The 17569-nt window shown below is 44.7% G+C and overlaps 1 protein-coding gene across 1 annotated transcript in view; it reads left to right on the top strand.

Annotated features, from left to right (window-relative positions):
- Positions 1 to 2757, top strand: part of LOC119382953 (cytochrome P450 2C31) — a 60900-nt gene extending 58143 nt beyond the window's left edge. The window contains exon 9 of the mRNA XM_037650889.2: positions 1814 to 2757. Within this exon, the coding sequence (XP_037506817.1) occupies positions 1814 to 1989 (176 nt within the window). The 3' untranslated portion in view covers positions 1990 to 2757. The remainder of the gene's footprint in view (positions 1 to 1813) is intronic.
- Positions 2758 to 17569: the final 14812 nt, after the last annotated feature.

Genomic DNA, 17569 nt, shown 5'->3' on the forward strand with positions numbered 1-17569 from the left:
TGCTCGCAAAATTAACACAATTACCAAATCATTGTCATTTTTGCCTAAAGCTGCCAGTTATTGGAATCAGCTTCCTGGGTCTATAACGAGTATCCGTGATCCCATATATATTGTAACGCACAGTTCAAAAAAACACACTTTAATGAACTATAGCGAGTTGGGCGAACTTGTGCCCAAGAAGGAAGCAGGAGATAGCTCTGCAGAAGAGTCCCCTTTTCAGCTCTAAAGCTACACCTCTTCTTCTTCTCTTCCTCTGGTTGTGTCCCGCGTGGGTCGCGCGCAGCTGTTCTGGCCTGGTTCAAGCAGGCAGGCGCTCTCGGCCACACGTGCACCTTCTTTCGCACGTATGCCACAGACAGTTGGGAGGGCGCACAAATCGGCCCGGGTGCGTAGTTTGAAACCACCTGGTGTCAATATATTAAAAATGTCTTGTTAACTAATTAATTAGCTTCACTTTAGCCATTGTGTAATTTTATATTGTTACGGGGAGAGAGAGAATAAACTTTATTGAAGATTAGGAGTACGTGGCTAATCCCGGGTGGAGCCCTCTTGTAGAGCCCCATTGGCCACGGCGGCTCGCCGGGCCTGGTGTATAGGCTCACCAGTTGGCTCCCAGTGCCGGCTCGGAAAGCCGTGCCTCCCAAGACCACGCTGTCAGTATTTGTAGTGAGCGCACCAACCTAGGTACTGCCTTGGCTGGCCGCTCGGTATATTGGTAAGTGATGTGTGTAAGTGTGGCTCGGGGAAGAAACTATATACACAGGGTATGTTTGACAACAAAAGCGCAGAACGCTGTCGCAGTCCAAGCGCGTTCCGCCCGGCACTCCATCGTCGTCGTCATTCTCTCCCATCTTCGCCCGTGACAATATCTTTGTGCTTCAGCTGCTTATATATTTACTGTATATAGTATTATACTACTTATGTGCTTTTTTGCGTATGTATTGCTGCTATATTGTGTAATCCATGTTAGGTTATCACTTATTTTTATGCCTATTATTAGATTGATACATTCATGTACGATAGCCCCTCCCTTCTGTAATTTATTGTACTCTGAGGGTAAAATAAAATAGAGTAAAATACTGCTCTACGGAATAATTGGAAGTTCCGCCTTCATTTATTGTTCCAGGGACATTAACGAAATATATTTATACATTGTTGTCGGACACAACCTAAGAATACACTGTCAAGTGCATTTAAGGTTGTCCCGCTCAAAGAAAATAGGCGTACCTCCGTGAGTTTATTACGTTCTTTCCTTTTCGTGACACACAGCGGAAGTAAACGCCTTGCAAAGTTCACATCTCTTTCTAAACTGCTTCAGAAAGCGGAGGCAACGAGGCGGATGCGAAAAGATATTGTGAGCTGAGCCGTAGCACTGAATTTTTCAATCCTATTCTCCATCCGTACACAGAGTAGCATGCCAGCAACATACAGACGCCGGCAAAAATATCTCTTTTTCAAATAAAGAGTGACTCTCTCTCTGTCTCTCATGGGAACAGCAATGAAGTATAGTAATTTACACCCACTTTTATTACTTTTAATTATCTACTTACTATTGCCTTGAGAAGACACCTGGTAAACCACAAATGAATCCAGAACTAAGGACAGGTGGCGACGCCTCTTTGAAGTACCGTAAGTTAGCAATACTATGTAAAAAAGTTTGTTAGCGGCCGCTTGGGTCAAGCTAATTTTAAAGGGAGACTTAAGTAAACCAATGAATCGGCTTAGATAAGCTGCACTATGAGAACTCCGAGGTCGTTCATTTCACCATCACATGTTTATCAGCAGATGTTTTCCCATCTTATTTTGTGCCCAGGGAAAAGGATGTGCCCCGGCGAAATTCTGGCTTCGGTCGAGATCTTCTTGTACATCACCTGTATTCTCCAGAAGTACCGAATCCTGCCCGAAGTTGGGAAGATCCACGATCTCGACTCTATCGACATTCCTCTCGTAGAACTGAACCACTACAAGTTGACATTTACGCCGCGGTAGACGCGCCAAGAAAACTTTGCCCAGCGCACAACTTAAAGCACTGCTGGTTTTGTTCGTTTCTTCGTGTGTGTTCTGTCTCACAATAATAATACCAATTTTCAGTGTTTCTTCTATTAAAGAGAGAAACATTTTAATGAAAAGCTAGAAATGTTTGCCTGGCTATTCGCCTGACATGCTACTCCAGGTGCTGGGCGACGATTATGATGTATACACTGATAAACGCATAACACATACAGCCACACACACGTAGACTACACTGTTTACAAAGTTTTGTTCAGGCTCGTAGCCCGCAAGAAAGTCAACAGCGCTTTCGTGGCACGTAGCGCACAGTTGCTGCTTTGCCATGGGCCCAGAATATGTCGCAACTCTAAGCATGATCTCCGTTGAAGATGCAAGGCCGCCTTCAGAGACTGTCTCTCTGATGCGTATCGCTTGCAGTCACAAATAACATGATTCAGACTGGTGAGTCCGACAGCTTGATCTTGCTCCTGACATAGTTGGTGTATGCGACGTTTAGTCTGATGCGGTGCAAGCGTGTTTCCTCTTGTCTGTTTAGGTCTCGCGGCAAATTGATTAGTGAGAAAAGGAGCCATCCTAACAACTTCTGAAACACCCTTCACAATTGAGTGTTTGCAATTGAGTGTTTGTAAAATATTTCGTCTGAAATATGAATCTTGTTTTTTTCTTTTTTTGTCAACGCTGTGATTTGGCTGAGGCGTGTCAAATCCTCTACAGATGTGTATTTTTTCAATTAAACATTCGTATGCCCAAAGCACTTAGTTGTTTGTTGCGCAATCGCTTTATTGAGGACTAATATATGATAGCTTTACTGCGCGACTGACATACCAAAAGCGTCGTCGGTATACTGTGCGCTGTTTCGAACGAAATTCACCTTACGCGAGGAGAGCAACGCCTCAAAGTGTGATGTAAATATCTTGGGTATATAAAGGAGAAGAGTTAATACAGGGCTGGTTACTTCACCAGGATTGAGCCCAGTTTGTTACCCTGCATTTGGGCAAGGAAAAGGAACTCTTAGTAGGAGGAGAGGAGGAAATATTTGGTGGTGGCAGTGATGGTGGTGACGAGGATGATGAACATACCGCGAGCGCGGAAGCCACCGGTAAGGAAGAAATAAAGAAAACAGTTGCGCAGGAATCCTCATGTACCGTGTTCTAACGATTCCAGCGCGCCCTCGATTGAAACGCGCAGGCATTATTGCATTAAAAAACTTCAAAAAAATAATAACTTGATGCCGATTTCGCTTTTGAAGGAGCACTGACACAAAAATTTTGCCCATTGATCACGACCCACTGATCACGGCTGGAAAGCTCGTTTGCTGCTTTTACAGCGCTCAGTCGCAGTTTAGGTTTCAGAGAGCGCCGAGTGAGGTGGGACCCAGAGTCGTTTTCATGTAAACATAGTTGGCTACGTGAGCACACAAAACTGCATGCACATGAGCACCGCGTTGACAACTCTTTTCGCCGAAGGCTTTCTGGTTGCCGCTGAGACGTTTTAAATATGCGTGACCCCCAAACATACACTGCCGAAGCAAGAACATCAGCCTTTGTACTCCAGTGCAAGTCTGCACCCTCTTTCCATTGAAAAAGTATGCAAGGATAGAGCGCTCTGAAGGATCGTGGCAGCCAACACAAACTCGTGACGCAGGTAGCGGTTGTTTGTGTACACGAAAACCAATGGCGCGTTTCGCGTGCAGTGACGCGACAGGCACTTTAAAGTCGATTTGAAATATGTTCTAGGCTATATTATTCGTTGGTATTTCGTGGATAATGCGTGTGTGTTCATACAAATCTAGCCCACAAGTTAACTCGCCTTCAAAATTTTGTGTCAGTACTCCATTAAGCCCGATTGTAACACGCACGCTAAATTGAGGGTAACATTTAGCAACAAAAAGCCTCAGCTTGGGATGTAAAAAACAGCGCAAAATATAGACAAGGACAGAGGAAGAGACGACACCGCGCTGTCGGCCACTCGGATTCCAGCGCGGTGTCGTCTGTTCCTCTGTCCTTGTCTATATTTTGCGTCCCAAGCATGAACCACCAACTAGCCCAACTTTCGCTATTATTGAAAAAGCCTCAGCTTCGCCACAACGGCGAAGCAATGGATGCGATAGCAACCAACTGGAATGAATGTGAAGAACGGCAAGCAGCTCGAAACTTCCAGCGCGCTGCTCATGCACAAAGGTCGCATGAAAGGAACACACACAAGACGAGCGTGAACCAAGAACTGTCACTGCTCGACACTTAAAGCGCGCTGCTCAAACACAAACAAGGACGCACGAAACAAACGCACAGGCATACAAAGGACGAGCTCGAACTAACAACTGTCATACTTGTTACTTCTTCGTGTTTAAGCAGCGCACTCCTTTCGCAAGCGAAGTGACCTTCGCGAACTTCAACTTTCTGGCATACCTTCAATATAATCTGTGAATGTGCAAGGAACTGTTTAATCGATCACGTTGGCAAAAAGTAAAAAAAAAAAAAACAAATTACAATACTAAAGCGGAGATCCTCAAAATAATCACAGCGAAGGACTTCTAGTTGGTTTCAAATTATAGCAGCAGGCACACAAGCACTTATTGTAGTTATTAGACCTACAAAAATACACGCCCAATGAGCGTACTATTTTGCAGTGCGCCGGGATACCGCCGCCGTGCACCCCGCAGCTTCCACAGTGCTGCAACCAGCTTGTGAGACAGAGTATGGTCGGCGACTTCCACGTACACATTATAGACCTTAGGACCGAGCTTTGTCATCGACTCTTTATGTCACTTTATGTCACTCAGTGTACATTATATGGGGCAACGCTCGGGTAACATATGTGACACACAAAAAAGGTTAAACAGTACAGTAATATCAATCACAATTGTGACAGGACAATATAAAACTCCCAGAAACACAAACCATTTATACTAGTCGGCGACTACAACGCAGACATTATGGACCTTAGGACCTAGCTTCGCTCACTCGTCATCATTCACTTCGTGGAGGTGCGTTCCATACCACACATTCTCTCTCTGCCACAAAATAAAAAGGTCAAAACACCATAAAAATACCGACATTAAGCGGCCATCAATGAAGCATATGACAGCACAATGCACGCTGGAGTGAAAATACACGAGAGGACGCTGCGGTGTAAATGCGTATGTGCGCGTTCCAGACCACACATTCTCTTTCTGCCAAGGATGAAGACCGACGTAAGGCGCGGCATGCGGCGGCTCAACAGGAACGCCGGCGACAAGCTACTACTCCTGAGGCGAGGGCGCGGGAAGCGGTGGCAAAGCGGCAAAAACGACAAACGGGAGAGTCACGGTTACCGAACGATCCCCAGTGCTTCGCCACTCATCATCATTCACTTCGTGTATATGCGTGGATTTTTTTTTTTCTGGCGCTGCCTTTGCTAAGAGTGTTGGTTGCTGCCATGTCCTCGCTCAACTCGCCCAACGCGTGAGCGCGTACGCTACGGGAACGCCGAGCAGACGAACGCAGCGCGATTGAATACACCGTGAAACCTGTTCGTTCTTCCTATTGGCTAAGCAGCCCCGTAGCTTCCACAATGCTGTAGCCAGCTTATGAGATTGAGTATATATCCGCATGGGTTGACGCCGCACGCAACCGCTATACGGCATCACTCAAATAGAATGCCTACTACAAACGCATATGCGCGTGCAATGTCTATCAACGTACAGGCAACGCCGGTACAATGTAAAGTGTTAAATCGTCCAGAACCGGCTTCAGCGGATTGCCATTGGAGACGCGAAAGCACACCCTCTTTGTACACGCGGGCACAACGGCCACGCGTGTTCCTTTTTTTTTCTTATTCGATCGCTTGATCTCGAAGTGATTAGGAAAATATTGCAGGAGCGCCTGTGGAGCGCTCGATTGTTGTAAAGGCCAGTACACCTTACACAATCTCTCACAAACTTTTTTTGTAATGTCGGCAACCCCACTTTAACGTTCCTTAGCACAAAGAAAAAATTAAATGAAAGCTGTTTGTGCAAGTATTCCCTCAGCCATCGAAGGCCTCGGCTCTTGATACCGGACGCGCTGTACCATTGCACCGATGTCGCCTCACAAAATCACTGGAATTGAGATCTCAGTACAAAAACAGTCTTATTGCATGCTTTTCAACAACAACAAAAAGAAACTACTTTTTTACGGTGAACGATCGAGTATATTGCAGTCAAAACAATCCCTATATCGCCTAAAGGTGTATGGGGCATTGTATGACCTTAAATGTCTGTAAGGCTAGCAATATGTGAGGCACCGTTTGATATTACATCTGCGTTCCACAACTTTTTTCTTTCTTTTTTTTCGCTTTCAATCTCTGGGCTACTACGGCAGCCGGATTCCTCAATACCGAAAGCCCGAAAGAGCAGAATGTTCGAGCTCATACCCAGACATCCGCTTCGCCCTCCAACAGAGTACGTATGATGCGTTCTTTTAGCACACTCCGCAAAACCAGTGAGCTCTGTGAGTAGTTATTAAAAATGGAGAATTGACAAAAACTACTATCTCTGCTGACTTAGAACATAGCAATAGCAGTCGCCAGACTCAATCTCATATAGCGAGCATGTAATTTAAGCAAATAACTCTGACCTAGCTTACTTTTTCTATTTTAACGCCAGGAGCAGTGGCGTAAGCAGAAATTTGTTTCGGTGGGGTCAAGTCCTTGATCTGAAGGGGGGCCGGGCAGGCAAGTGTGGTCGAGTGTCATTTTGTGCAAATTTCGGGAGGACCACGTGCCCGGTGTGCCACCCCTTGGATACGCTACTGGTGAGGGGTTAAGTTCGAACTGCGCACTTGAAAACGGCAATATGCAGCAAATTTCAATGCTTTACTTGGTATAGAATCCCTGTGCCTATAAAAAAGGAAGAGGGAGGAGATCAGACGCGCGTCCGGTTTGCCAACCTACGCTGGTAGAAGGGGATTAAGGGATGAAAAGATGGGAAGATTAGAAAAAAAGTGAGCATACAAAAACATCGCGGGAGCTTAAACAACGCTGCTGCGTTCGATGCACGTTCGTGTCTTGACAACTTGATAGTACTGGACGATGGATATCAGGCGTATCACGTCCCACCCGAAGAACAGTTTTGAAAACTCGTGCGACCACAAAATTGCGGCGAGTAGCGGCAAGAGCGCACTGTTATCTGTTGAAAGGGATGCGTCGTGCCCTCAGGCACGACGCAAATTGTGTACGCGAGAGATTCCCGCATGACGACGGAATATAAGTCTCACCTGTGTTGGCCAAGGACGTCAGGATGTGCGAATGCACTCCGAGTTTTGAATGCTTCAAGATTTTGCACTCTGAAAAGACAAAAGTAGACAGGGATTGCTTGGTCGCAAGTTGTTTTGTTCTTTCTCTCTCGCTCTCATTAAGCAGGAAACCACGCTCGTGACTGTGACGCCCTTAAGGCTAAATTGATTAGGTATTCCATTTCTCGAATGGTAGCGTAGTATGTGATATGCTTCTAGATTAGCTTTCTTGCACTACATAATTTTGCGATTGTTTTAGTACGTGCACCGAAGGACCGCAGGAGAGTTTACACATTTGTTAAACTGTTTTGCCATCACTTGTCAAACTATCTCAGCAAACGCGGATACAGGAAAGCACTGTTCAAATAGGCTGCACTACTCGTACACAGCCAGTGCTGGGCAGTATCGAAGATACATGTATCTTAGAAACTCTTTGGGGATCTTGTATCTGTATCGTGATACGTCTCGCAAGATGAGTATCTGTATCTGTATTTCCGATACATTCAATATTGTATCGTGTATCTTAAAGATACAAGCTGCCCCTATAGGAACACTACCCGCCGAAACAATAATCGCTGGTTCAACTTCGCTACTTAAGCTGGTACTAGTGCCACTAAACCGCCTGAATAAAACTAAGGGCAGTGACATACTTTTATCTTTCTGGAAGAGTCCACCAGTGAGGGCAGGCGATGAGGTGTGCGCGTCCGTTTTGGTTGAGCAGAGTAACATGACAGCGCTCGCGCAGTCTCGACAGAACAAGCGCGCGAACGTCTATGCTTAGCTCACGTGCCTTCCGTTTTGTCATTTTTTTCTTTTTACTTGTGCCATTGCCATGACACTTACCCTTATCCACTGTCCAGCGCCGCGTACCACAACGCGTGCGGCAATTATCGCGCAAATTCTGATGCCGCTCTCCTGCGTTGTGCTTCGCCACGAAATCTGAAGCATATAGGGTTGCTTTGCGTCTCGTGGCTTTCACACATCAGCGATTTGAAGGATTTTGTTGATGCAAGTTCGACTTTCTTGCAACTAACTTATGTGCAAATAAGATCCTAACTATAGCACCTCTAGTACCGACGCTAGATCTAATAGAGCACGCGTTTATCTAACGGAAGATGTCTTCGCGACCCTATCTTTTTCTGCCTGCGGTCGATCGAGTCCCGGCCGCGGCGCTCGCATTTTCGATTGAGGCGAAAATACTTGAGGCCTGTGTACTTAGATTTAGGTGCACGTTAAAGCACCCCAGGTGGTCGAAATTTCCGGAGCCCTCCACTACGGCGTCCCCCATAATCGTATCGTGGTTTTGGGACTTTAACCTTCTTGCTATTATTATCTTCTTGCTATCTTTATTCAGAGAGTTTTGAAATGATAATTTGATTGTTAGCACATGCGCTCTCTTAGTTTTTTTCTCTTGCATCCATCCCTGCCTTCTCCCTTTCGTATTTCCTTCCTTCCATCTCTTGCATCCCGTAGCCTAGTAGGGCTCTGAACTGTTATTTTTTTTTGTCTGGTCAGAGCAGTATGTCTCTTGTAACGTGCTGCCAAAATAAGCTCTCTCCTTTATTCTTACTTTGAACTGTCTGCTTTATTTCTGCTACTGTTCACACATTTATATTTCACTTGAGTTTACTGTTCTGCCAAGGTGATTTTTAAAACAAATATGTAATTATGTAGGCACGCACTGAGGATACAGTAGCAAATATCCTGCTTACTGCTTATTAAAACAGTGAAATTCAGTTTGCACTATAATAATGGAAATAATTAGGAGCCACCTTAAAGTCGTTAGGAAGGGGAATCGAGAAACACTGCTATACTAAATGATCCGTTTTTCTCATGAGCGTCCCAACGAGCCGTTTCACTCAATTTTTCATAGGCACCACATCATTTTATTGGCTTACATTAACGGTAAGTTGACGATACTTCATGCTTAATTGCCATAGCTATTAGGGGTGCCGCCTGTATCGTGTTTCAATACTAATTCACGATGAATGTTTGGTACAGAATGGTTATTCTATTTTATTTACGTATGTTTGTTTTCTTTTTGAGGTCTCCCTAATTTTTTTTTTTTTACTATTACTAATCACCAGGTAATCGGAGCTATAGGTGGCAATAGCGTGAATAGCAGCGGTGTCCTGCCACGCGCTCTTATTTCTTCAGTTTGGTGTGATCGGGTTTAAACCGCAAAAGAAATATTAGCAGCGCTAAGCTCAAGCCGCTCCGCGATGTTTCAAAATATTTGCGATTGTTTCAGATTGTTCCGTTAAGATTACTTGCGAATCCCAGTCGCGGCGGCCATATTTCGATCGAGGCGAAATGCTAGAGGCCGGTGTACTTACATTTAGGTGCACGTTAAAGAACCCCAGATGGTCGAAATTTCCGGAGCCCTCCGCTACGACGTCCATCATAATCATATGGGGGTTTTGTGTTGCAAGACCGCAACAATTATTATTAAAAAAAATTCGGCAGATCCCATGTACGGCGGTAAGGTGACTGTGGCGTAATTTTTTTACTGAGCGACACGTTACAAAATGACGCTAAAGATATGTATAAATTTTATACGCACACATATATGTTGAAGAGCCGCATATGTGGTATATAACCAGTTGTTTACGGTTGGGTAACGCTTCCAACGGCAACGCGGGTGTTACCGACACCAGAAGCGGTAAGCTGATGTGTAGTACTTATATTTGTTCCTTATGATGGAGAACGCACGCACGTTTCACGAACCCGTGTGCGTGTGTGGAAGAAGTTCTTGACAGTTTTTGAACAAGGTCATCATCACCGCGATCAGAGAGCACCAGCAGCTGGTCATGACTTGTTATAGGGTCCGGTCGTGATCGTGGTGACGAGGGGTCCATGTGTAGCGAAGTATGTGGTATAGTAGAGCTGCTGGAATTTGTGAATGCCTCGGCCAATTCGTCGACAAGTTGTCTGTCGATAGAGCCGGCGACATGTCGGAACCTGAAGCCCCCCTTCGCGTTGTTGAGGTATAGGTCGTCGAGGCCTGGATAGCAGACTAACATCAGTAGATGGCGCTTGTAGTATTCGTAGACTACCTGGGCGTATGTGGCCTACGTTGCCTAGTCTACAAAGCGGCTGTCAATCAATCAGGCATCATCCTCGGTCAGCATGAGGCCATCCCCTCCCTCGTAAGAAATGAAGAGAACACTGCGTCATTCTGGCGGACGAAGTGAATTTGACGGTGCGGTGATGTGGATATCATATGTAACTTTCGTTAATGTATTCCTCCGGGGTCGAGCAATGCTTCAATATATCTTGCTGAATCATAGGAATACAAATGTAATGTTCATTAGGCTGCTATAAAAGCGGAGCCAACACTGGAACCACAGACGTTAATCTGATATGACGCCTGTATCGTAGCAGTACACATCGTAGGAGTGTCATGTAGTGTTTATTGCTTTCTTGTAAAATTAGATAGCGAGCACTACAACCACAATTGACGTTGCATCGATATTACGCCTGTGTAGGCTGTTTTTCCAAACCAGTTTTTAAACCTGGCGTGGCTCAGTGGTAGAATACCTGATTGCCACGAAAAATGCTTGGGTTCGATTCCTGCTGGGATCCTAATTCTTATTCTTTCCATTCGTCAAGTCAACACTGCCCATGTTGGTTTTTCTTAACGCTCTCGCATTTAAGTTACCAATGTCTGTTCTTGCCTTGCTGGGTAAATATAGACTGTCAATCACCTGTGGCGCATACCCGTACACCGCGGCCCCTGGTAAACGGGTATGTGCCACACGTGTCTAGTGGAAAGGGTTTGACGATGTACGCGAGAGGATTTTAACGTAATTCATGTCATGACCCGGCAATCGTATTCGTCAAATCCTCTTACCCTCCCATGCAAATTTTGGTCTACACGAAATTAAGGAGGCGATCATGAGAGCACCCAGACGTAGGCGGCTAGATAGATAGATAGATAGATAGATAGATAGATAGATACGTACATAAATGTACTCAAAGTGCAAAAGATTCGCTATCAAATGCTTCGCATTTAATATGCGCAGGACGCGAGCACTCTAGTTCATTCGGGAGCTCACGCGAGCACCACCGGTAACGCTGGAAGGTTCGGTCGCTGATGCGACCACGCGTTCCGCCGATGGTCAAAATACCGAAGGCCGACGACTTTCAGTGTACAGCGCGCTTTGCTTGTACTTTGATTTACTTAGTTTTCTGGGCTCAAGTTTGCCCAGTGAGCAGTTTCGTCTCTATATACCAGAGTGACTGCTGCCTACTTCATCGTCACCACCACGTGACAATACAATAGGTATTAGGCATTTCTGTGGTGCACATGCTCTCTCTTTGAAGAAAAATTGTTAAAAGATCGCACGTTAGTGAGTATATTGATAACTAACGCTTTACGCCAGCAGATAAGTAGAATATGAAAAGTCACTGCAGTTTTATGAGCTCTACGTATACACAATGCGTCACGAACAATGTCGCTAGCAGCGTTGTTGCTGTAGTACACCGGTGATTCGGTATTGTGTAAACGGTCTTTTACAGCCAAGGTAAAACTCCACACCGGTATTTGCGCCATCGTGCGAAGGCATCTTATTGAAGTTCTTGTGATTAGATGGCGACCCGCTAGCTGGTCGGCAAGCTGAGCAGCGACTACCATCAATTACAAAAATGACATGCAAAAACCGCTGTCATTGAAGATCTGTCCTGTTAAGCAGCCAAACCAAACCCCAATAAGTTCTGTCGGAAGTAAACTAATGCACTATGAGCAAGAAGGACAAAGCTTTTGAGGTACTAACAGACATTTCATTAAGATGAAACAAAATTGGTGACATTAAAGAAATTTTCAAGAAAACCTTTTCGTGCATAGGCGGTCGCTACTACGTTATAGGGGTCTGTAATAACAAATTTGCGAATGTATCGAAGTATCTTAAAGGGACACTAAAGGCAAATATTAAGTCGACGTTGATTGTTGAAATAGCGGTCCAGAAACATCGTAGTGCTACTTTTATGCCAAGGAAGTGCTTATTTTGAAATAAAATCACGTTTTAGTGGTCCGCATCGTGTTAGCGCACTTCAAATCACCCACCTGAAATCAGACTTTAATACGTCACTGCTGCCGTGCCCAACGTTGCCCGCCTTTACTGCGCGGCCGCCGACACTAGTAGCAGCAGAGCGAAAGTAGCGGGACCCACAGCAGCAACAACGGCCATCGAAGCCATCGAAGTTTGCCGCAATCGCCGCAATGGATGTGGACGGAGAACTTGACAACGAGACATCGGCTCGCGACGCTGGGCTCCAATTCAGCGACTTGAGCCCCGATGAACGCGGTATGCTGCTGAGGACTCCTAGTGCCGGCGTCGTTGCGTGCTACGATAGCAGCCTCGGCAGCCCTGGCGTTGTGCACCATTCGGGCATCCGGCAACATCACATGCATGCGGCATTTTGTCGAACTTTCTGTCAGAGCGACTTTCACGTGTGCGCAAAACACACGCGGCAGTACGCGATCCCGAAACTACCACTGAGACGCGACCGCGTGAGCGAAGCAGGGCGCCGGGCGAAGCGCAGTTCGGTGAAAACGGAACCTTTGAACCACGCGCGCCGTTCCCCATGGCAACGCCACAGAGGTTTTTTTTTTTTTTTCATGAATCAAACGGAAACGAACAAACAGCATTTTATTACGTCTTTTGATGCACAGAAGGTTCTTTTTTTATTGCTGCTAGTTTGATTACTAGTGATTTATTGAAGGCAGACTCTCATACGTCATCGGGATCACTTCGAAAATGTCCCACTCGTGGCGCTCATCATGTGATACATTTAGCTTAATTTCTCGGTAAGTAGGGCACTGCTGTTGATAATATTGCCGTTTTAGACGTTGTCATACGTTGAGCTTTCACTCTGACATAAATTGTTATTTGCCTTTAGTGTCCCTTTAAGATACAATTGGCAGGAATCGTATCGGATACAATTATTGAGGTAGTATCTTGTATCTGTATCTTCAATGCTTTTTGCCTGAGTATCTTGTATCGTATCGCGATACAATTTCAAAGTATCTTCGCCCAGCCCCTACAGTCGAGTTTTTCAGTGCGACTGCAGCGCCAGAACGCAAAGCCTAGCGGATAAAAAAAAGCAACAATGAGACGGGGTGGGTCAAAACGGAACGCGATGCGCGAGTCTCCCTCCCTGCATGAGTGGGCGGATTGTGGCCGGACTACACGATGGACGCGTGCGCGCGTCTAGCTGTTTTCTGCGTGCCCCTAACGGCCAACGTCAGCAAATTTGGGACGAGGCATGGATGGATGGATGGATGCTATGAGCGTCCCCTTTATAACGGGGCGGTGACATGTCTGCCACCAGGCTCGAAGGCGAAAAAAAAGAGAAAGAAGAAAAAAAGCTTCCTTGTTTCATGTTGTCCTAATGCCTTATCTGGGCGCTGCGAGCAACGCAGCGCCCTCTGGTCAGTGGACGGTGACTATGGCGGAAAGCGATAAAAAGACACTTCGCGAGCATACATGAAATAAACTTAGTAAACCTGCGCACAGTTATGCAATACACGATAAAGAAAGCGAAAGGCCAGTCTCAACGGTCTTTTAGGCATTTCAAATACAAAATAAAGGCATGAAATACTTGACACCTAAGGTTAACACTGATTGATATTTGTCCTCGGAAAACGACAATTCTTTTAGTATTCTACAATGGTTTTTTTTTTCGGAATTGCAGAATTTTCATGTTAGGAACAAAGGGGTAATTGTTCTGAAAGTTAAGAAGTTGGAACGAAAATTTTCGGTTTCCCTAAGTTGTTTTATATGTTTTGAAATTAACACTTGTCTGCCCGGACACGCTGGATTTTTATACTATACACACTTAGTTTTACTTGTTTTTAATCGAAGCTAGCAATAAGTCAAAAATTTTGTAGTTGCAACCAAATATTTCCTTACTCGGAAAATATTCTGTAACTCTTTTGTGGCAAAGAACATACTCGTGTTTTTTCGTTGGGCTAGTTGGTCACACATTGTAAAAGGTAAAATAGCGCAAAATAGACGAGACGAACGAAGAACCACACAGGACGAGCGCTCTGATCGTCCTGTGTGGTTCTTCGTTCGTCTCTTCTATTTTGCGCTGTTTTTACCTTTTACAACATACTAGTATCGTGTGGGTATAACAATATATTGGAGCAGCGTTTAAACTTTACGATGGGTCATTCCACGAGAGATCGACACAGGTCCGAAAATTGATATTTTAGATTTGATTGAGTATTTAATATTTTATGCACCTCTTTCCAGGTAGCCTGAAAGTAAACTTCGTTCTATGATTAACGGCATAACTTACGAGAAATAAAATATCGAACTTATCCAACACGGAGGGACCAATTTTGTCCCCTGTTATTCTCGAAAGTTTGAGATGCTATAAAAACAAATATTATTGTTACAAGGGAAATATTTTTTCCTGAAATTTATGCCTAATGAAGAATAAATTCATACGGTTTAAAGTTTGAAGAGCGAAAGAAAATAGTTTCTAAAAATGTCTAATTAGGTGACATTTTATAAAAGGTTATGTATTCCCCATTTTTTTTTTCTCTGAAGGCAATGCAAGCAGCACTTCAAAACTTGACGAGTTGTGGGAATATAACGTGTTCAATAAGTGCATAAAATATTGTTGCCGTAGGGCAAATATATACTTTTATATATTGCCTCAAACTTCTCATATCGGCGAAAGTGAACCTTGCGGAAATGCGAATATTAAAAAAAAACATCTTTGATTTTTCTTAAAATCACGTAAAGAGACAACCGAAGGCCATCGAAAAGTAATATAGAAAAACATGTTGCATTATTTTGTTTTTAGCGACATTTTATTCGCGGTACAAATCAGAGCTTTTCCAGAATGCGCTGAGGTGCTGAGAAATCTAGAAATCAGAACAGAAAAGCGGCAATCAACTTCAAACGCGAGTAAACGTGACCGCATTTGGAGAAGAAAGGCTGTTTTAGTGGATCGGAGTAATTATTTTGAGCACGATATTCCACAGTACCTGAATTTGCGCTTATACGTCGAGAACTGAGACTTCTTATATGTGGACGCCTCTCCATTACTGGCACACGGATGCGACTGCTGTGACGGCCATGTGTTTTCAACATTTTGGTTAAGTGAAATGAATCTGGAATGAGTTCACGAACGATGCATAACGAATTTTGATCATTTGGGGCGCGGAGATTGCCGCTTTAGACTGAAGAACACGCTTTAGGGCTAGTTGTCGTCCGTCGTCTGCTCAACAGATTAATTGCTGCACGCCACATCTCGGAGGCAATGCTGTAGATCATGTGGTTTAAAGTTGGGACAAAGATAACGCCATCTGTGATTTTATCGACAAATACTTCCTGAAATTCTTTTGAACATACTACACTTCAGTTTTGCATTCGCACTGCGGGCACTGATCGTAGTCGTGTTTTGTTAGTGTCACTTACTGCTAAAGGTGATCTGCAAGAGGTGCAGCCCTTTTAAGCGCATCTCTTGTTTCACTCATTCATCACCAAAAGAGCAGAGTGTGGGTACTTCAAGCGCATATCTTTTATCTTGCGAGACCCAACACTTGCGTTGTAACATTTTCATGCATATTGTTATCTGCAAATATACACAGATGTTTTCCAACTGAGTTACAGTGTAGAAGATTTCTTCCATTAGAGCTGTCTAATCAGCAGCATAAATGCGCCTTCATAGGTATGTATTTGTCACAGTGCTAAAACAGCCTTTCTTCTCCAAATGCGGTCACGTTTCATCATCAGCCTGTCTACGCCCACTGCAGGGCAAAGGCCTCTCCCATGTTCCGCCAATCAACCCGGTCCTGTGCTTTCTGCTGCCACGTTATACCTACAAACTTCTTAATCTCATCTACCCACCTAATTTTCTGTCTCCCCCTCACGCGTTTACCATCTCTTGGAATCCAGTCAGTTACCCTTAACGACCACCGGTTATCCTGCCGACGTGCTACGTGCCCGGCCCATATCCATTTCTTCTTCTTGATTTCAACTATGATGTCCTTAACCCCCGTTTGTTCCCTGACCCACTCTGCTCGCTTCCTGTCTCTTAAGGTTACACCTATCATTTTCCTTTCCATCGCTCGCTGCGTCGTCCTCAATTTAAGTTGAACCCTCTTTGTAAGTCTCCAGGTTTCTGCTCCGTAGGTAAGTACCGGTAAGATGCAGCTGTTATATACCTTCCTCTTGAGGGATAGTGGTAGATTACCATTCATGATTTGATAATGCTTGCCGAATGAGCCCCAACCCATCCTTATTCTTCTAGTTATTTCACTCTCATGGTTCGGCTCCGCGGTTACTACCTGTCCTAAGTAGACGTACTCCTTTACAACTTCCAGTGTCTCTCCACCTATCGCAAAGCGCTGTTCTCTGCCAAGATTGTTCCACATTACTTTAGTTTTATGCATATTAATTTTCAGACCTACTCTTCTACTTTCCGTATCCAGTTCATGAGCTGTAATTCGTCTCCCGCGTTACTCATCAATGCAATGTCATCAGCGAATCGCAGGTTACTGAGATACTCTCCATTACCTCTTATCCCTAATTCTTCCCAATCTAGGGCCCTGAAAACCTCCTGTAAACACGCGGTGAATAACATTGGAGAGATCGTGTCTCCCTGCCGTACGCCCTTCTTTATTGGGATTCTGTCGCATTTTTATGGATGACTATGGTGGCCGTGGAGCCGCTGTAGATTTCTTCCATTATGTTTATGTAGGCTTCGTCGATGCCCTGATTCCGCAGTGCCCGCATGACTGCTGATGTCTCCACCGAGTCAAATGCCTTCTCGTAATCTATGAAGGCTATGTATAGGGGTTGGTTGTATTCCGCGCATTTCTCTATCACCTGATTGATAGTATGAATATGGTCTATTGTTGAGAAGCCTGTACGAAATCCTGCCTGGTCCCTTGGTTGATTGAACTCTAATGTCGTATTAATTCTGTTAGCAATTACTTTTGTAAATAGCTTGTAGACAACGGACAGTAAGCTTATGGGCCTGTAATTTTTCAGGTCCTTGACGTCCCCTTTCTTATGGATCAAGATAATGTTGGCATTCTTCCAAGATTCTGGTATCCTCCCCGTCGAGAGACACTTCGTATACAGGGTGGCCAGTTTTTCTAACATAATCTCTCCACCGTCTTTCAACAGGTCTGATGTTACCTGATCCTCACCAGCTGCTTTGCCTCTTTGCATTCCCTTTAGGGCTTTCTTTACTTCTCCTGTCAATACTGGTGGAATGTCAGATTCCTCTGCGCTAATACTGCTTCTTACGTTATCATCCTGACTGTCTCGGCTGCTGTACAG

The sequence above is a fragment of the Rhipicephalus sanguineus genome, chromosome 2 (genome assembly GCF_013339695.2).
Source record: "Rhipicephalus sanguineus isolate Rsan-2018 chromosome 2, BIME_Rsan_1.4, whole genome shotgun sequence".
Lineage (NCBI taxonomy): Eukaryota > Metazoa > Arthropoda > Arachnida > Ixodida > Ixodidae > Rhipicephalus > Rhipicephalus sanguineus.